Source organism: Molothrus aeneus, chromosome 3 (assembly GCF_037042795.1).
Source record: "Molothrus aeneus isolate 106 chromosome 3, BPBGC_Maene_1.0, whole genome shotgun sequence".
Classification (NCBI taxonomy): domain Eukaryota; kingdom Metazoa; phylum Chordata; class Aves; order Passeriformes; family Icteridae; genus Molothrus; species Molothrus aeneus.
The window spans coordinates 50,756,684-50,775,221 of record NC_089648.1 but is presented as its reverse complement, the minus strand read 5'-3'; the positions used below and the strand labels follow the sequence as shown (position 1 = coordinate 50,775,221).

General features: G+C 40.7%; 2 protein-coding genes across 3 annotated transcripts in view; both read right to left on the bottom strand.

Annotated features, from left to right (window-relative positions):
* VTA1 (vesicle trafficking 1) overlaps positions 1–7,153 on the bottom strand; it is a 38,101-nt gene extending 30,948 nt beyond the window's left edge. For both annotated transcript variants that reach the window (XM_066546897.1, XM_066546898.1), the window contains exon 1: positions 7,005–7,153. In XM_066546897.1, coding sequence (XP_066402994.1) covers positions 7,005–7,113 — 109 coding nt within the window. In that variant the 5' untranslated portion in view covers positions 7,114–7,153. The remainder of the gene's footprint in view (positions 1–7,004) is intronic.
* Positions 7,154–10,063: 2,910 nt separating this feature from the next.
* GJE1 (gap junction protein epsilon 1) lies at positions 10,064–13,727 on the bottom strand. Its single transcript, XM_066545699.1, has 3 exons — positions 13,620–13,727; positions 12,845–13,027; positions 10,064–12,446 (listed from the first exon to the last, which is right to left on the bottom strand). Exons 1-3 carry the CDS (start codon positions 13,656–13,658, stop codon positions 12,051–12,053), a joined length of 618 nt encoding a protein of 205 aa, XP_066401796.1. The 5' UTR covers positions 13,659–13,727; the 3' UTR covers positions 10,064–12,050.
* Positions 13,728–18,538: the final 4,811 nt, after the last annotated feature.

Genomic DNA, 18,538 nt, shown 5'->3' with positions numbered 1-18,538 from the left:
GAAAAACTACATTAAACATAGGATTTATAGCAATTGAGATCTCTAGAATGCAAAAAGAGTAGAAGGCAGCTACTCTGGATTAGTTGTGGTCAAGTTACGAGGATAAAACAGCTTTTAGTGATTATAGCACAAATCTGAAACATCATTTTGTTTAGTTTAAACTGGAAGAAGCCTATTTCATGTGTTTAAACTACTGTGAGGTGAACCAAAGCACCCTAGATGACCAGGAGCTAAGCTTCCAAAGTGTACTCCTGACCTTATTGGCTACCAGCATCCACAGCTGAATTAGGAGACGTGTTGCCAGCAGGTTGAGGCGAGTGATCTTTCCATTCTACTCAGCACTGGTGTGCCACACCTGCAGCCTTGGGCTCCCAGTACCGGACATGGGAAGGGCCACAAGGCTGATGAAAGGCTAGGGACGTGTCACACCAGGAGAGGCAGAGCTCAGATTGTTTAACTCTTGAAAAGCAAAGAGGGTCTTATCACTGTGTCTAAATACCTGACGAGAGGAGGGGATCAGTGGGGAGTGAAGACAAAGCCAGACCCTTCTCAGTGGTGTCCAGCAGACAGGATGAGAGGCAATGGGCTCAAAATGAAATACAAGAAATCCCACTTAAACATAAGAAAAATTTTCTACTGTCTGGGTAATCAGACACTGGAACAGGTTGCTCCCAACAGTAGAGTCGCCATCCCTGGGGATGTTCAAAAACTTCCAGCAGAGTCCCGATCAACCTGCCCCAGTGGTTACGCTCTGAGCAGGGCATTGCACAAGGTGATGTACAAAGGCCTCCAACCTCAACAGTTTTGTGATTCTGCAAATCAGAACGTTGATGTTGATGCACCCCTCCTTCAAAGGCAGCAGCATACCTCAGGCAGGAAAAGACAGTTGTTAATTCTACTTCCAGAGGAGTAAAAAAAGATAGATATAAAAAAAAAAAGGTGAATTATATGACGGAAAAATGCACCTTAGTATATTTACACTATACAAGTTTAGGAGTTTAACACAAATACATGTAACTCAGAAAAGGTTTCAATCTCTGAAGTACACTTGTTCTATACATTCTCATTCTCTGTTAGAACAGATTATTTTAACATATTACCTACGTAATCAAAGCAAAGCCCAAAATACTACACAACAGTTAATATCATCCTAATTTTTGCCACTACCCACAGTCTGCTTTAAGGATCGTGGAGTTTATACAATTATCTTTGTTATTCCCACCACTTTTTTAGTTTTTCTGTCTCTGCCGACAAAGCAGTTTTAAAAGCACAGTCTTCCCCAGTTACAAATCTTTGAAATAATCAGAGCAAACAAAAGACTTAAAACAGAAAAAAAAATAGAAGGCAAAGGGAGAAGTTTAAATTGAGAAAAATTTTTAGCTTATACTCATAGCAGAATCAAGACTCACAGTACACTATGAAACTGGTATTTACTTAAATACTGACTTACACATACTAGTTTACCCTGAGTAAAGAACAGATTAAATCTATTCTTTTGTATGCCAGCTCTAATAAAAACCTTTAAAACATTTGTTGTATTAGTAGTCCACAAAATAGTTCTCTGCCACAAGCAATATGAGAATACAGAAAATGTACTTTTACAAATGGACTAAATCTGAATATTTAAACTGGAAAGCTCAGGGATTTGATCATATTAGATACAGAATTCTACAAGCACGCTTTTTATGCATTTGAATTCCACAATGTCCCAGTAGAAATGAGGTTACTAAGCATGTGCTAAATCTCTCCAAATACAGCAAATACCACTTACTTTTAATTTTATTAATACTTCCTAATTACATGCATCTTCTAAATTTATCATTCAGAATGCACCAAGATACAATTAAAAACTGAATAATTTAAAAGATCAATTAAAATATTTGACCATTATTAGTAATTCCTATTAAGAAGGACTAATTGGATAGGTAAAGGATAAGAATTGGTAAAAAATAATGGTATTTCAGTTGTAAAATTGCACAGTAACTGTATTTCCCAAATTCTTAGTCTGGCCATGAACTTCACAGTCCTTTTTTTCTAATAATAATACTAAAAATCTCTTATCATTTGTATGCAGAGAGAAGCTTGTTTCACAGGTGTCTGACTGCACTTGAAAATGACAAGCCAGTCACATTTAACAGATGGATATTTCTGTTAAAAGCTGAATGACTTTTGGTTCAAGAGGTTGTCAACTAGTTGTGTAATAAAAGTTGTCTCTTGCTTTTCTCTCTTGCTTGATCTCACAAAAACCACAAATGTTAATACAAGAGTCTGGAAGCATTTCTCTGATGCTTTTCTATCTCAAGAATTAAAAACTGAAGATTTTTTTCATGCCTCTTTTATATAAATCATATCTACTTACCTTACATTATTTTTTTCTGATATTTAGTAGACTGTGAAGCAAAAATCACCACACTTTGCTTTTTGAAAGTTACTAGAAACATAATTTCTCACATGAATTCATTGATTATCCAAACACTGTTCATGAAACATCAGTCCTTTTCTGGTAACCCACTGGCATTCTCTCAAGACTTTAGAATTAAAACATTAATGTTCAGTAAATACAGACTACCATACATTTCTGCAAAGAGATTAACAATGCAACTGGAAGGCTGAAAACAACAGCCATTAATGAAAATCTTGCTTTTAACTCTAAACTTTAAGTTTTTGGAAGATACAGTTACCTCTAAAACCTTGCAATTTGTAAAAAAACCCGACAAAACAACTCATCAGTCCAACTGCTTATGCCACAGTTGGAGACAAGATTTCTTCAGTTTTTACAGGCCAGAGATTTTTTTATTGGAGTCTGCCTCCTTGTGTCTGCAAAATAACATCTCAAAATGGTCAAACAGTTAGACTCAAGTACGTTTTTAACATAAAAAGTTATTTTATTGACCACCAATTGCATATTTGCCCTTTGCTAGGCAACCAATGTAGCATACTTTTCAGGTATTCCATTATACCTGCTGAATAAACTGACCTTTACTGAACCTGGAATAGCTACATACTTAATGACAATGATGAACAAATAACACAAAAATGAAAAAAGTATCATATGGGGAAGAAACAATTTTAAAATAAGGCGGTAGATTACCAGAGTGCTGGACACTTATGTTAACCATTAAGTGTCTAATCTCTTTAAAAGGAAAATTATTTTGTGAAATCATGTCCTACTAAAAATTTCTAAAAAATAAACCTGGTTTCTCTACAGCCTGTGTTCTAGGTAGAAAAAATGTTACAACCATGTGAATATATGGTGAACACTGGCAGGAAAAAATATTTTAATTACTTCAATCAATTACATCCATCTACTAATAACAGGGCTAAAAAGGTAATGGTATACACACAGCATATAAAGCTACGGATCATATTCTGCTTTGAATCTGAATCATATTCTGCTTTGAATCTGAATCTGAATAAAAGAAGGTTAAGAATGAAGGTTTTGTAAGGATTACACAGGATTACCAGCAACAAACCAGTTTTTAAATTTTTGCAATGTGGAAGTACCACAACAAGAAGTGTTGTGTTGGAGTGTACAAGAACATCAATGTTCAACATTTTACTTTTCATGTGGAAAATTATGTGATAGTTGAAAAAGACAAATAATCCCTGCTGTAGCTATTTATATTGTGTAAAACAGATTAATGTTAATTAAATTACAGTTTCTGTAAATCAACATACGTCAGCAATACCAAAAAAGCAGGAGTCCTGCCTTTGCCCCCAGGCACTGTGTCTTGTTCTTTTTCTTTGTCTGTGTGGGAGCACAGCTGTTTAGGCAGCAGTGCATTGGCCTGGCTGAAAAATAGCTTATTATTGTCTTTCATCATACAATTACATCAACATTTGCTTCTAAAGCAGTCCAGGGTTGGGAATGAGAAGCTAGAGAAGGACTACAGCATTTTTTTTAGGTGGCATTCTGATTTATGCTAGCTTAATGCTCAAAATGCACAACACAAGAAAAAAAAAAGGCAAATACACTATGTAATTATCACATAAATTTCCAGCTTTAAGAGTGCCCCTACAGCACCTATGATGAGAGACAAAAACATTAACAAGAGCAGTAAGTAGTTTCTCGGAAAATTTTATTGCTAAGCTATAGAAAGCAATGTTATGTTGCAAACACATCTTGCCAGAGTCCACTTGCATCCGATCCTCAAATTAATTTGCATTATTATTATTATTAATAACACATTATACAGCTCTTATTATTAGACATATAAAAATGCAATTTAACTAAAATTACCATAATTAAAACCTAGCATACATATGCCCATACTACAAACTACTGTGCCATGGCAACATTAATAATATTGTGACTGAAGCTTTTTTCTGGGTATGACCCATTTACGGCAACATTCCAAAGCTATAAACACATCACTGTTCAGACTGATGGTTACATCCACTAGCTAACCAATGATCCCTCTCACAGAGTGGCTGCATAAGCAGCTTTGTGACGGAACACGGCCTTTCAACAACACAGGGTGCACTCTGCTGTGCCTCACCAGCCCCCTGCTCCTGGGACACGCAGGGTGCCAGGCACAGGCCACAGGAGTCCCAGGCTCCTGGGACACGCAGGGTGCCAGGCACAGGCCACAGGAGCCCCCTGGTGCCAGGACACGCAGGGTGCCAGGCACAGGCCACAGGAGTCCCCCACAGGCCACAGGAGTCCCCCGCTGCTGGGACACGCAGGGTGCCAGGCACGGGACATGCAGGGTGACAGGCACAGCAGCCCCCTGCTCCTGGGACATGCACGGTGCCAGACATGTGCCTCAGATGAGGCTGTTGGGGAAGCACCAGCTCAGAGAATACCACGCAATCTAGCACACAGCATTTTCTGCACTCTATTCCTTGCATACAATACATTATATAAAATGCATAGAGCTCCTCTGAAACCCATTTCAAAAGCTCCAGAAAGAGATGCTCATTTTTTTCAGTGAAGCATCTAATGAGAAGTGTTACTTTAACCCTACATAAATCCACATGGCTTTCAAAACATTATCTGAAAGGAATACTGAAATCTTTTTGTATCCCCTGCTCTACACTTCCAAAACTCTACCTTTTTAGTAAGGCTTTTACTTTTCATAGCATGCTAGGAGTATATACAGTATATTTTTTTTGACAAGTAGCAATATTAATAATTAATACTTTGGGATTCCATGTAATTATACCAAACCCCTGATGTTAAAAATTAATGTTTCATAAACCTTACTTTTGCTTCAAAGCCAGAACTAAATGAAGGAAAAAACAACAACTATGGGGCAGGAGTACTGCATTTTCTTCAATCAGGACAAACTCATCCACCATGGGAGGACGTGTCATCAGTGGAACACTGGTGAAAACACATTCTTCTCTGTTGTATATTTAAAAAAACAAAGGATCTGAGCAAGACCTAACTTGAAAAAGAGCTTCAGTGGTTTTTACTTTACATAATACTGTAATGAAACAGATACCTTTAGAATACAGTCTTTGCTATATTCAGTAATGAACTAGATGTGTTGAAGTACTCAGATGAAAAAATAAAATTTCCGGACTACTTAGGACAGATAAGGCAAGTGACTTTACAGAAAATAGTAATTATCCAACACAGGCTTTTTTTCCCTCTACACTAAGATGTAAGTTTCAGAATGCAGAAGACAAAGAAAAGTAGAGACTGAACACTAAAACATTTCTGGTTTAAAATAGACTTGTATTTTTTCACCTACACTAATGCATGTCTTTTTCTTGTATAGGCAGACAGTGTGCTACATCTGGCAGAAAAATCCAAAGAAATAAAGAGAAACAAACAAAAAACCCCTCAGTGCAACTTGACCTATCTGCTGCTTCCTGCCACACACAGTGTCACTTGTCCTGTGTTCTTCCAGTAAATAAAGAGTGAGTACTCTTTATTGTGGGTGAGAACATCCAGTGTTCTAGTATGTGGCTACCTCACCTTCCTGGCTGCACTTTTCCATGTTAGCACACTATTCCTGTTTTACACAGGAAAGGTAAAATTATTCTTCTGTCACTCAGACAACAGTTTTTTCAGAGCTGTCTGAAACCTGAATTTCACTAACTCATTCTTCTAAATTAATATCACCTTACAAAGAAAAAGTACCAGTTCTTCATCTATTTTTTATTTCATTTTTCTTGAAGACAAGACAAGTAAACCCCTCCAACGACCTCCTATCTCAATAAAAATACCAACACTGTGATGACCCATCTTCCTTCCCTTTAAGGGTGAGTTGTCAACAACATAAACATACTTTTCTGGTGACCTGCTAGTGTTAGGTCCTTTACCAGTGAGGCTTAACTGTAAGAGGAATTTAAGACTAACAGCAAGCTTGTATTTCTTAATTCACTATAAAAAGTCTTTTAGAAAGACTCACAGTCCATGCTGACAACCATTAGACAACCATAAGCTTCTTCTTATTAGAAGTCATATCAGCTTGAAAAATCTACATATCAATTTGCAAGTTTTACCAGTAAGGTTTTGCTGTGCTCATTTCAGCGAAAGAAGCAGAAAAAGAGCAAACCTCCCTTTGAGAACTCCGAGAAAGTGACAAAGGCTCACAGAGGAGAAAATGAAAGCTTCTATCAGCACTAAAGATTCTCAAACTCAAAACGCTTATTCAGGTTTACACACGACCGAAGGGAGATCTTTTCAGGAAAACAAAAAACTCTGAGAAACTTCTTAAACGTTATTTTTTGCGGTGCTTATTAGGACCGTCCCATCAGGACCACTTTACACGGTGTCGTACGAGCCGACGGCGGGGCAGCCGGGATGCGCGCTCCGACCGCCGAGGGGCTGGAACTCCGCAAGCACGGAGCAGGGGAAAGGCGAGTGCGGCTGCCGCGACCACCCCGCACCGCCCAGGGGTGGGGCTTCCCCCCCGCCCCCGCGTCTCCGCGCATCCCGCGGGCCGCCCGCCCGCCCGGGCAGGGGAGGAGCGCTCCGCCCTGTGCAGCAGCGGCCGGGCCGGGCCGGGCCAGGCCCGGCGGGACGGCGCCGCGGCCGCCTCCTCACTCACAGTAGTACGCCACCACGGGCTCGCGCTTGTCCAGCTCCTGCGCGGTCCGCAGATGGTGCTGGATGCTCTTGAGCTGCGGCGGCAGCGGGGGCAGCGCCGGGGCCGCCATGGCGCGGGCGGCGGCGGAGGCGGCGGCGAGCAGGTCTCGCTCCCGGGGCTGGCGCGCGCCGCTTCCGCTTCCGGCTCGGGCGCCGTGGGCGGGCGGGCGGGCCGGCGGCGGGGCGAGGGGAGCGCCCCCTGCGGGCCAGGAGGGGGCGGGCGGGGCTGTCCGTCCGTCCGTCCGTCTGTCTCTGGGGACCTACAGCCTCGAACGCCACCTGCGTGGCCCCTTGGTGCTTGAAACGCATCCCACAGCAGCCGTGAGGAAGGGCTGGAGACTTGGGGGCGGTCAGGGCTGCTCCCTGGCGCAGCCGGCCTGGCCCCGGCTGCCCAGGGCTGAGCAGAGACGCCCTCCCCGTCCCTTCTGCCTCCCTCCCCTTGGCAAGGCCAGCCCAGAGAGCTGTGCACACCTGGCATGTGTAGGTACACCTGCAAGTAAAATCGCTTCTCAGACTGAAACTTCTCCTTGGGCTGCCCCAAGGCTTCCCAAGGTCCCTGAGGCCCTTGGGGGCTGAGGTGCGCCTTTTCTTCTGAGCCTCTGCCCTTCATCCCCAAAAACTGTTGTCTGCAAAAATCGCATTAGTTACCCGAAATGCAACAAGTCAATAAATACACATTCGAGAGAGATATTGATTATTCATTTCAGAGTTGTACGAGCCTGGGTTCCGGGGTATTCCATAAATCAAGCACCCCAACTATCAGCACTTTGCTATTTATACATTTTAGCAAACAAAGGCTGCTTTGTTTTTTAATAAGAGAACAATAGTTCTCTTATTAATTCGTTTTCTGTATTCTGTTAGTTAATGATTCTCTTGCTTGTTCTGCTAATTGATGACCATGTTTAGTCTTTCTCGTTTGAGTCACTGGGTTTCTTGGGTCACTTGTCCATGAGCTGGTGGTGAGGATTTCCCCCTGCCAGAACTGCCTTTTACCTAGTTGGAGCTGATTGCAGCACAGTAACTGAGTGGCCTCATTAGTTTCTTCCTTATTTTGTGAGTTCTGCCAAATGGCCCTGTGGCCTGTAAATTCTGCATTCCTTGTGTCAGCTACCAGTGGGCATCCCTCTTTCCAAGCTTTGTTAACCTCCCCCAGGGTCTGAGATGGATGAAGGATGTCAAGCTCTAAACCTGGCAAACAATGTAAACCTGGTAAACAAGGCAATTCTACTACCAAGTGATTTGTTTTTCTAACACTTGGAGATCAGTTAGAGCTTGCTTGTTAGCTGCTGTCTGTTTTCACAGATTAAATCTCCCTTGTTGATTAAGCTTGAAAGTATTTGAAGATTAAACAGCAAAGAAAATCCTTCCTTAAGAAAATTTAACATATTCCACATTTTGTAATACTACCATGGCCTGGCTAATAGGACTGGGCTGCTTCCTGATGGCTATCAGAAAGTCTGTCAGCTCTGGAGCATGCATCTCAGAGGATCACCACTTCCCAGATAACTTTTTCTCAGAGGAACTCCCAGGGCTTTCTGGTTTTGCAGAGAGGGGATAAGAACAGGATGAGAACTGTTGAAGCAAAATGGTTTTAAATGAATCTCACAAGTTATTGCAATATAAATTTAGTGTCTATATACCTCATTCTGATGGCATAGTTAAAACTATTTTTACATTTCTTTTAGGTAGCCCTTTTGCCAAACCTCAATCTCAAAGTGTCTGTTTGCAAAGGAAGGGAATGTATAAAGGGCATAAAGAAGGGTGCTTGCTGGAGGGAGGCACAGGGTAGGAGAGGTGGTTGTGTTGTCTCATTGCCGGCATGGGAGTGTGCCAGAAAGGGAACAGAAGGGAAATGATGTCTGAACAGAAGAGAGGAATCCATGAAAGGAGAGAACAAGGAGTGGTTACAGGACTGGGATGCTGTGGTGCTATACTAGAGGCTGTCTGGCCTAGAGCAGCTATACCTTTGATGTAAATGCAATCATGTCACAATTACGGCTCTTTGTTAAGTGAGAACTGAAATGGTCATGATGTCTGACTAGAGACAAAACTGACTGCAAACACATAAGCTGGGGATTGCTTTGAGTGCTATCTGTGAAAATTAGGTGGCTAGAGTATGGTGGAAAACAATGAAAAAGTCAAAGAAGCACTTACAGTGTGAACCTGATGTAAGCAACAAAAATGCTTCCTCAGTGTTCTGGGAGACAGGACTTCATGTTCGCTGTGTAAAGAAATAGAATTGAATCAAAGAATCCCCAGCTGTATTATAAATTCCTTTCTTAATGGCAAAAACAAACAAAAAAAAGCCTTCTTGATTGTCTCAAATACTTGCTAAGCCTTTGAGCAAAAATCAGCTCAACACTGAGAAATGCATGAAGGCATATCAATCTCAGAGGGAGTAAGGGTGGTAGGAAGCCAATAGAAAACATTGTAAATGAGAATGAAAGTGGTGGGAGTTTGGAAGACTAAGCAAAAGAAAAGTTTATAGACATTTGAGAATACAATGAGCGCCAGGAAAAAAATGGCAAATATAGGAAAGAGAAGTGTTGACATCCATGGGGAAATGATTTCTTTACATGGACATAATATCTCCATCAATGTGTTCCAGAAACTAATGGCAGAATGAGGCACAGAAAAACATTTGCACTAAAAGGCAATAATGCACTTTTTTATTTAAATGAAAGACTGAGGAATTTGACAATTTTAATTCCAAAGGAAATGCAGAAAAAAAATCAGTGTATCTGATTTGGAAGAAGGGAAATTTTTAATATGTTCCAGAATGTGACCAGAAAGAAAAAGGCCATGGTGATCAGTAGCCCAGCTCCTAAATCACTCTATGCATCCTCAGAGAGTCCCATGCTAGTACTTGTTCTTCAAGGCTCTTGATGTTAACAAGGACTTAAAGAACTCCTGAGGGCTTGGGGGTCTTGGCACTCTTCTGACCCTTCTGAAGTGTTTGGAAATTTACAGAAGAACAACAAGCAATGACATATTGAGCACCAGGGAAAATACTGACAAGGCTATGATTAAGTTATTTTATTATTATACAAATAACTGATGAATTGGGATTCCAAGTGTACCGTTGGTAACAACTGTTCCTAGCACATGAAAGTACATTCTTTTTCTTAGTAGTTCTATATACTGTATGTTTTTCTAAATATTTTTTTTACCTGAGATTACAATTTTCAATTGGAAAGAATAATTCCAGATGGATATTGACATATACAGAGAAAAATTAGACATGTATCAACCAAAGAACATGGCATATTATGTAAACAAGAAGTTAGCACAGTGATTTTTATTTCACTTGCAATGCTTGCAAATATCAAATAACTAGTTTAATATTGCATAAATCTGATAGCTTTGACTGGACATTTCTTTAAGACAACATATAACTTATTTTCATAGGGAAAAATAATATTAATGCTTTAATATAGCAAATGTATTGAAATATATAGTTTTGTTCTTGATCAGCATATTTAAAAAAACCACACATCTAGTTGTAGCCCACTTTGTTTTAAACGGCCCAGATTCAATCAAATCCAAGACACCTAAAACTTGCTATTCCATTTATTTATCAGGTTTACTTTTGTGGGCGAGAATTACAAGGCTATGATAATTCAGCTGTGCTTTGGACTAATTAGCTAACACTTGGTGGTAAAACAGTTGTTAAGATTTTTTCCAGAATTTTCTAAATATTTCTGAAATTACCCAGATTCTGTTATCAGGATCTCAGCTTTTTATGTTTGAAAAACAGATGGAAAATAGTTGATTGTTATTATAGCTATTTGCTATATATAATAGCTATTATTATAGCTATTATAGCTATATAGATATTTTATACAGGAAACTTCCTCCTCCTTTCTTTCTGATTCTGAAATCTGTTTTCTTTCCTTTATCTCACTTCAGCACAAGGAAATCACTTCTAAATTTAATATGTTTATTAAACCTTAAGAAGAAGCTGTTGCACACAAAAATATCTGATGCCTATAAAAGGTTTAAGACCTAACCTAACCCAATACACTTACTGCATAGAATAATTTTAATATGCAGAGTTCTTTTTCACTGTTACTCTAGCAGCTTTAGTCAGAGCAAGAAAAAGTTAAACCTGACACAAACATCAGAAAATTCTGTGGGCCCAATTCTGCAGTCACACACAAGCAAAACACATTGAAATCAAATCATGATTGGGCCTAGGAAAGGCTTTTCTCTAAGATTTTATTTTGACACTTTGAAGCCGCTTATGCAAAATTGTTAAAAAGCCCTTTTCTTCCTTCAAAATGTGATCATACTAAATTGGTAAAAGTCTTCTACACAGTAAGCCAAAACATAATGAGGCATTGCAGTCAGCACAAAGAATACCATGCTACTCTTTCACTTTTAAAAGGGGATTCTGAGGAGGCAGGTGACAGTAGCTGAGCCTCTGCAAAGTAAGCTGGTATCCATGGATATGTTGTCACCACAGCCTAACCAGGAGCCTCTGCCCCTGGGGGCTGAGTTGCAGGTTGCATCTCAGTGGCACTTCTTGGGAAGACGTTGGAATGCTTTCTGGTACACAGAGAGCATCCACTATTATTGCTCAATTCTCAAGCCGTAAGAACATGTAAAAAATTTGCAATAATTTTTCCTAGAAGAGCAATGGCCTTATTAACTCAGATAGCATGTGTTCAGAAAAGCTGTGAATAGAAGTGTGTTTATAAATAACCATCTCCTCACACACAGGCACTCCTCTGGAGGCAGAACTATAATAGGTGGCAGGTCATGAAAATATATTGCTCTTGGAGATCTTAGTGCCTTTGACCTTGACATGGAAACAAAGATTGTTCTCATAGTGTGCAAGTTTTTAGATGAGGAGTTTACGTCAAGTGACCATTCTGCCTCAGTAATCCTGAGTGTGGTTCTCTTTTGCAGCACTGCATAGAGGACAGGAGATGTTTTTCTGCTGTGGTTTGAAACCATTGTTACAAAACTGCAGGTGGACAGAGCAGTAAATGAGTGCGAGGTGACATCACTGAGTTTTTAAGATACCTAGCCTTCTACATGAGATTTCAAAAATTTCAGCAACACACAAGATCACTGTAATCACAGTAAATGTGTACATTGCAATAAGAAAGATTGTCTTTTCAAAGTGCTCTGGCACCATGCACCGGGTAATGTTAAACTTTTTATCGAGTGCTCCCACATCACACATGTAGATTGCATTCACTTTGAAACCAAAGAGCTGAATCTGAAGCCAAAAAGCCACAACTTCAAGGACAATCCTTAAGAAAACAGAGAAGATATAAAAACCAGTGTATGATGACTTTTGGAGAATATCTTCCTGTTTGATGCTCTTACAAGCAGCATAAAGGTGAAAAAAGGCTCCAGGTACAAGTACAATCACCAGCTGTAATGCCCAGAATACCTAAAATGTAGCAGAAATGTACCTGTCAGATCATTTACAACTGCTTTGGAACAGCTAAAACACATGCATATTGGAACATTTTGCAAGTCTGTTTTTAATATATATCAAATGTATAAAAGCTTAGATGACAATAAAGGTAAAAAGCAGTTATGTTTTGATTTGAAAAGTTTAGTTGGGATCTGAAACGTGAGTATTATTTTGAAGGACAGGAAACACAGCTCCATATTTAGTCATAGCTAAAGGGATAGTAAAAGGAAAATATTAATGAAAAAAAGCTAGTGATAATTAGCCTAGTCAGTTAGTACTTATATGGAAAAATCATGCTTTAATTTTTGCAGTTAATTTGCTTTACATTGGATTTTTACCATGAAAAAAAAATAACAGAAAAAGATAATTACCTGAGGAGTTATAGGTCTGAACTGGTTGTAACAGAAAAGATTAACCTCTCTCTTGTCTGGGTCACAGCTGAAATGCAAGGCCTCATTTCCATAAACAGCAAAGCCCAAAACACCAAGGAAAAACATTCGAATTGAGCCAAAAAAAAGAGTGTGGAATTGTCCAATTACTGTTGGTGGCCTGAGCTGCAAACCAGAGGGTTCATTCAACACAAAAAACAAAAATGAACAGTGTTATTGTTGGAGGTCTACTTGCTCTTTTTCATTATCCAGAATATTTATTTTATTCTACTTGTTTTAAAGGAGACAGTTTGCCTATGAAGGGTGCAGTAGCTCTCTAACAAAATAATGTTCTTACAACACTTTATTGTTCCTTCTAACTTTATATAAACGTTAATTTGTCTAGCACTTGCCAGTTCATTTGTTTCACTGCCTTTATCTGTATTCCGCTGCTGCAGAAGGCGCCAGACGGAGCTGAGCGCTTCGACCCAAAGGCTATTCGTTTTGCTGTTGTACTGATTCATTCACATGATGTCAGGTGATGGCAAAGCACGGACCGCCGTGCCACCATCAAACCTAACCATGCTTAGAACCATCCTTATTCCCGTAAATTAAAGTTCACTTTCCCCAAAGGGGCGATTGTCAGCCCGCTCCGGCCGCCTGCCCCGCCGTGCCCGGGCCGGGAGCTCAGGCGGGCGGGCGGCCCCTCCGGCCCGTGCGCGCTTTGGGGCCGGACCCCCGGCTCCGGTGGGGCCAGGGGCGCGCCCCGCGTACTCACACATCCCTCCGAGAAGCTCCGGATGTAGTTGGGGGACATGGCTGGGGAAGGTGCCCTGTGTGGGCGGCGGCGGCCGGAGCCGGAGCCCGCCCTGGCCCTGGCCCCGGCCCCGACCCCGGCCCCGGCTCGCTCCGCCCTTTGTCCCCGGGCGGGCCCCCGCCCTCGGGTCGGCAGCGGGCGCAGCAAAAGCGGGGCCGGCCGGCGCCCGCCGATAATCCCCGGGCAGCACCGTCAGCAGCGCCGGCCGCCACCGCCGCCCGCTGTGCACCGGCCCCTGCCCCTGCCCCTGCCCCTGGCCCTGGCCCGCCGGCCTTTCACCGCCGCGCCGGGGTACCCGCTGTACCGAGCGTCACCCCCGCCGGGCCCCGGAGCCGCTCCCCGCCCTCGCCCCCATCCCCGTCCCGGCTGAGGCCCTGGCGCAGCGCTGCTACCCTGCTAGCCGGAGCATCTAGAGTTTATCAACTTTATGACTAAATCCAATAAAAAAGGATGCTGCAGGACTTGGAAGCTGTAGTTCCACGATTCTGAATTCAAAGAAACAGAAATTGAATGAAAACAAATAGTATTACCCACTTCAAAGTTGCAACAAATAACTTACTGGCAATAATTGCTACTAATAGTTTGCCAGCGTACTCGGTATGTGGAGTTGAAGCAGCTCCAGAAGAGCTGTGCATGCGAGTCCATGCATGAGCCAGACACTCCTGTTGGTAGACTGCTGCAAGGAAGTACTTCAACTCAGTAGTTTGAACCCAATGGCGGTTCTATGGGAAGATGGAGAGTGGAAGGATGGAGATGGGAAACCAGTAAAGGGGAAATGCTAATTTGTCATTCACTCAGTGGTATGCAGTAGTTTAGTTGGCGTGTGTAGGAAAGTGAAATCAGGTCACCAAATCCAGTGAGGGGCAGTTATTCTTTTGCCTCTAAACTCAAAAGAGAGCCTCCCTTGTAACTGGCTGCAGCATGACTTCAAGCTGATGCATCAAAAAGCATTGTTCCCTCTGTCATGTATGCTCATAGGTATGGAAACATAGGCAGAAGGGGGGAAGTGATGGAAATTGGTGATTATTTTATTTATTTATGGATTTAGCTCTTGTGTCTCTAAGAGGTGCCTCAATGACTGTATTAATGATATGGTTGAAATAACTGTTGGAAGACATCAGAACAACCTTTGTAAAGGGAACCCGCCCTGCATCTACTGAAAGAAGTTGAAAAGTGCTCCAATAAGTGCATGTTATTTACTGCAGCCCCTAGTTCAGGCAATTAATTAAATGTCTGTCTCCTGGAGTACTGTAAAGGTACTGTATCTGTAGCACTCAGACTGGGTTTCCAAACGTTTTTAATGCAATCTGCTGCTCTGCTGCATAGAGAGAACGCTGAGGTTCATGTATGTCAAATGAACTAAAAGCAATAATGTCTCTCAGTGGTGTGTGATCTGCAATAAAGTACTGTGGTTCTCAGTGTGGTGACTGACCTTCACCAAAATGCAGTGATTTTGGTCACAGTGAATTGTTTTTCAATACATATGCAACTTAATTATCATCCAAATGCAATTCTAGTGCTCCCACAATACTATGAAATGACTAAATTAGTTCAGCATGTTTAGTATCAGTAATATCTCAATTATTTAATTATTTTAAAATGTGAAATGCCTATTGAAAATCTGCTGTTGAATGTACCTCAAAAAGTAGTTGTGTTTGTGTTTAGTAGGATCTCTTTAAATAGAAATGTTTAAAAACACCAGAGAAAAACTCAACAACTCCTAGTTTCTAAATGAAGATAGATCTTTCAAAGCTTTTTGTCATGCTTGGTAGAGTAGTGATTATTTGCACATTAATTGATGAACATGAACCCATAAAGTTTGGTCAGCATTTGATTCCACTATAAATAGAAACAGTATTTCAGAACACGTTTTGGGTAAAAATCAGCACAATACAAATGTTACTTTGTATCTTTTTTAATTTTTAGGTGAAAATCACATGATTACTTACCTGATTGGATTGTCTAATACAAGACAATCAACAATCAACCTCAGTAACAATATAGAAACTTGAATTTCTGTCATGTGATAAAGATGCTAAAAGACTTAGCTGGCAATGCTCTGATTTTTTTCTAGGAACACATAAGGAATACAGCTGCACTGAAATATAAAAAACAAATTAATTCTGGAGAGGTTGTCAGATAAACCAAATACAAACCCCATGGGTGTCTGCAGTAAAACCCCACTGAGTGTGATGAATGGGCCCACAATAAAATTGTCACTTTCTCTGAAGTAGCCCCAGTGTCATGTGAGCTCAAGCACAGGAATCCCATTATCTTCGCACTAGGAGGAACTAATAGCAATGTTTTTCTTTTGTCATGTGTGTTCAATAATGTGCTTCTTAACATCACATTAGGAAGATAACTTGAGACGGGAGTAGAGTAAGCTGGCATTGTGCAGTCCTTTTGAGTGCAGAGGGAACTCAAACCATCCCTTCATACTTCCTTTGACAGAAAATCATTATTTGTTTTGAATCTGTAGGAGCAGCTGTCTGTTAGTTGTCTATCATGAACAAATGGGATGGAAGATGTTGATATCACATTTGTTTCTAAGTGAGTCTGAAGCCTGGATCTTGACTCCAGTTGGGAGCTCAGCAGTGTGCTCTTTAACCTTTCAATAAGTTGAAGTCCTACTGAACGAATACAGTAAAATAAATAGAATGTAAATGCATGCATAAAGCTACAGTTGTGCTTAGAGGGATGACCTGTGTGTTTAACATTAAGAACCCAATTCATTCCTTTATTAATGTGGTTAAAGATAATGGCATCTCTTACCCTCATGCCATAAATAAAACCAGCACCATGAAAATGGTACAAAAAAATTGAATTGATATAAATAAGATAAGGTTTTGTTTCCCAAAAGAGAACTTGCATGAATATTGGAGAAAGCTACTCCTGCTGGCTTTCCAGCTTTGTCTAGTGCTGGAAGCACCCGATTTCCATTTTGGTTTGCAGAGTTCCCTCCATCAAAATAAGAAAGCTTCTATTGAAATAACAAGAAAAAAACCTGTGAGTTACTTTAGGTTATTGTACATTTGACTGCCTGGAAGAAGTCACTCTCTGCTACAATGCATGCCCACTTTCCAGCTGTATCTACTGGTGTAATGAGTGATATTACAAAATTTATTGAAGGTTTGGTTCCTAATGCTCAGTGTTTAAATTCAGGTAGTATTTGTTCCTTGGTTGTTGCTTTGTTTCTTTTTAAAATTTGACTGACAATCAGGCCTTCAAACATGATCACTTCCAGGGCTCCATTTGAACCCGGTTTTCATTTAATGTGCAAGTACACATACTTATTTAAAGTCTACTTACTGCAGATAGCTTTAGTGGCAGATATGCTTGGCTCTTCATGGGACTACACATGTTGTGATGTGCAAATCTGGAATTAGCCCTGGAATTATCAAGTGCCTTGAGCTGCATAAATGTGTGAAAAGAGTGTTTTTTCCTGTCAGACCCACTTCTCGGTAGAGGGCATTTATGAGATGTGTGGAGCTTCTCATTCCTACATGAACTGATTATGAATTCCTACACTTGGGAACTACTGATGAAATTTTCCCTCTCATGTTTCCAAGTTGTTGTCATTTCTCCCCTATGGTGTTGCACTCCTTCTATGGTGGCTGATTGTGCCTAAGCAGTTTCTTTCCCACTGGGGAGATTCACCTGTGGCACTCTCTCCCTCAGTCTTGTGCCAAGTACTGTGTCAGAGCTCCACAATTAAATTGTCTCTTGGCTGTAATCTGAAACGACATCTAGGCATGGGTGGACTCTTGTTTGAAAAGAGAATGATGAACAGTTTGTATGTGGAGATCTGAATTCCAACTGGTTTATGTCAGGGTCTGTGGATCTTCCCCACTCATGCCTTTTTGCCTATGCAGGAAATTATATTCATACTGGTTGAATATGATAGCTGGATGAATTATATTTATACTGCAGTAGAAGCATTATCTGACTGTCCGTCTTCCCTGAGCTGGAGCCACTTACTTTCTTCAAAGCTTATTTCCTTGCTGTTAGAGTTCTAAAAAACATGGAGTAGATAAAATCAAGTACTGATAAAAATCAGTAATATAAATTTCCACTGAAAATGTTTCTGATTCTTCAACCTTAGGAATTCTATCCTGTGGACTAAAGGACAGATAAAATTAACTAGGATAGAAGAAATTCTCCTGGAAGGCAGCAGTAGGAGTGGTAGTGTTGTGAAACAAAAAGCAAGGGGTCTCACCTCTCTCCATGCAAACTGCACCAAGTTTATATCAATAGGAGTTTCTAAAGGGTTCTTTTGTTGATATTCATGCAAAAAGACTCAACTTCCTCTTGTCCCAAGAAAATCAATATTAAAGACAAGTTGAATTTAAACTATTCTCCCAGTGGGAACCATATTGTCTGTTGATATATAACCCATTTTGAAACAAATTAGCAAAAGGACCATACTCCCAGTATTAAACTCACAGAGTTAAAGACTTATGTTGGATCCAGCCAATGGGAACCAAGAAGAGCGATTTGGAGTGTTAACAGAAACATGACTATAGTTGATCTTAGAAAATTTCACGTATGCTCAACAAAATAGAGGGTCACAGCAATTTATGTATGTATGTATGTATGTAAATATATGTAAGCCATCAGTAAGGCTGCTTCAGAGGGAGCATAGCTGAATTTAAAGCTGTGTGGAAGGAACTTGATCAGTAACAAGAATCACCTCCAGAGGAGCTCTGTGATGATTCTGATAAGCTGCTTAGTGGTAAAGGTGAAGCATCTAGCCTGATCCTTTCTGAGGTCTAGCACTGGTTGGGTTCAAAGAAATTACTCATTTATATGAATCAGTAATTTACACAACTTTGACACATTTATATATTCAGGGACCTGAGAAGAGTCACAACGATCAATGA

Bases quoted from the DNA above. Each gene is read 5' to 3' on its own strand.
- GJE1 (XM_066545699.1), bottom strand. From the start codon at position 13,658: ATGTCCCCCAACTACATCCGGAGCTTCTCGGAGGGATGT. The intron at 13,028-13,619 runs GTGAGTACGCGG...TCTGGTTTGCAG, and splicing joins GGAGCTTCTCGGAGGGATGT to CTCAGGCCACCAACAGTAAT. The intron at 12,447-12,844 runs GTAATTATCTTT...GCTACATTTTAG, and splicing joins TCAGACCTATAACTCCTCAG to GTATTCTGGGCATTACAGCT.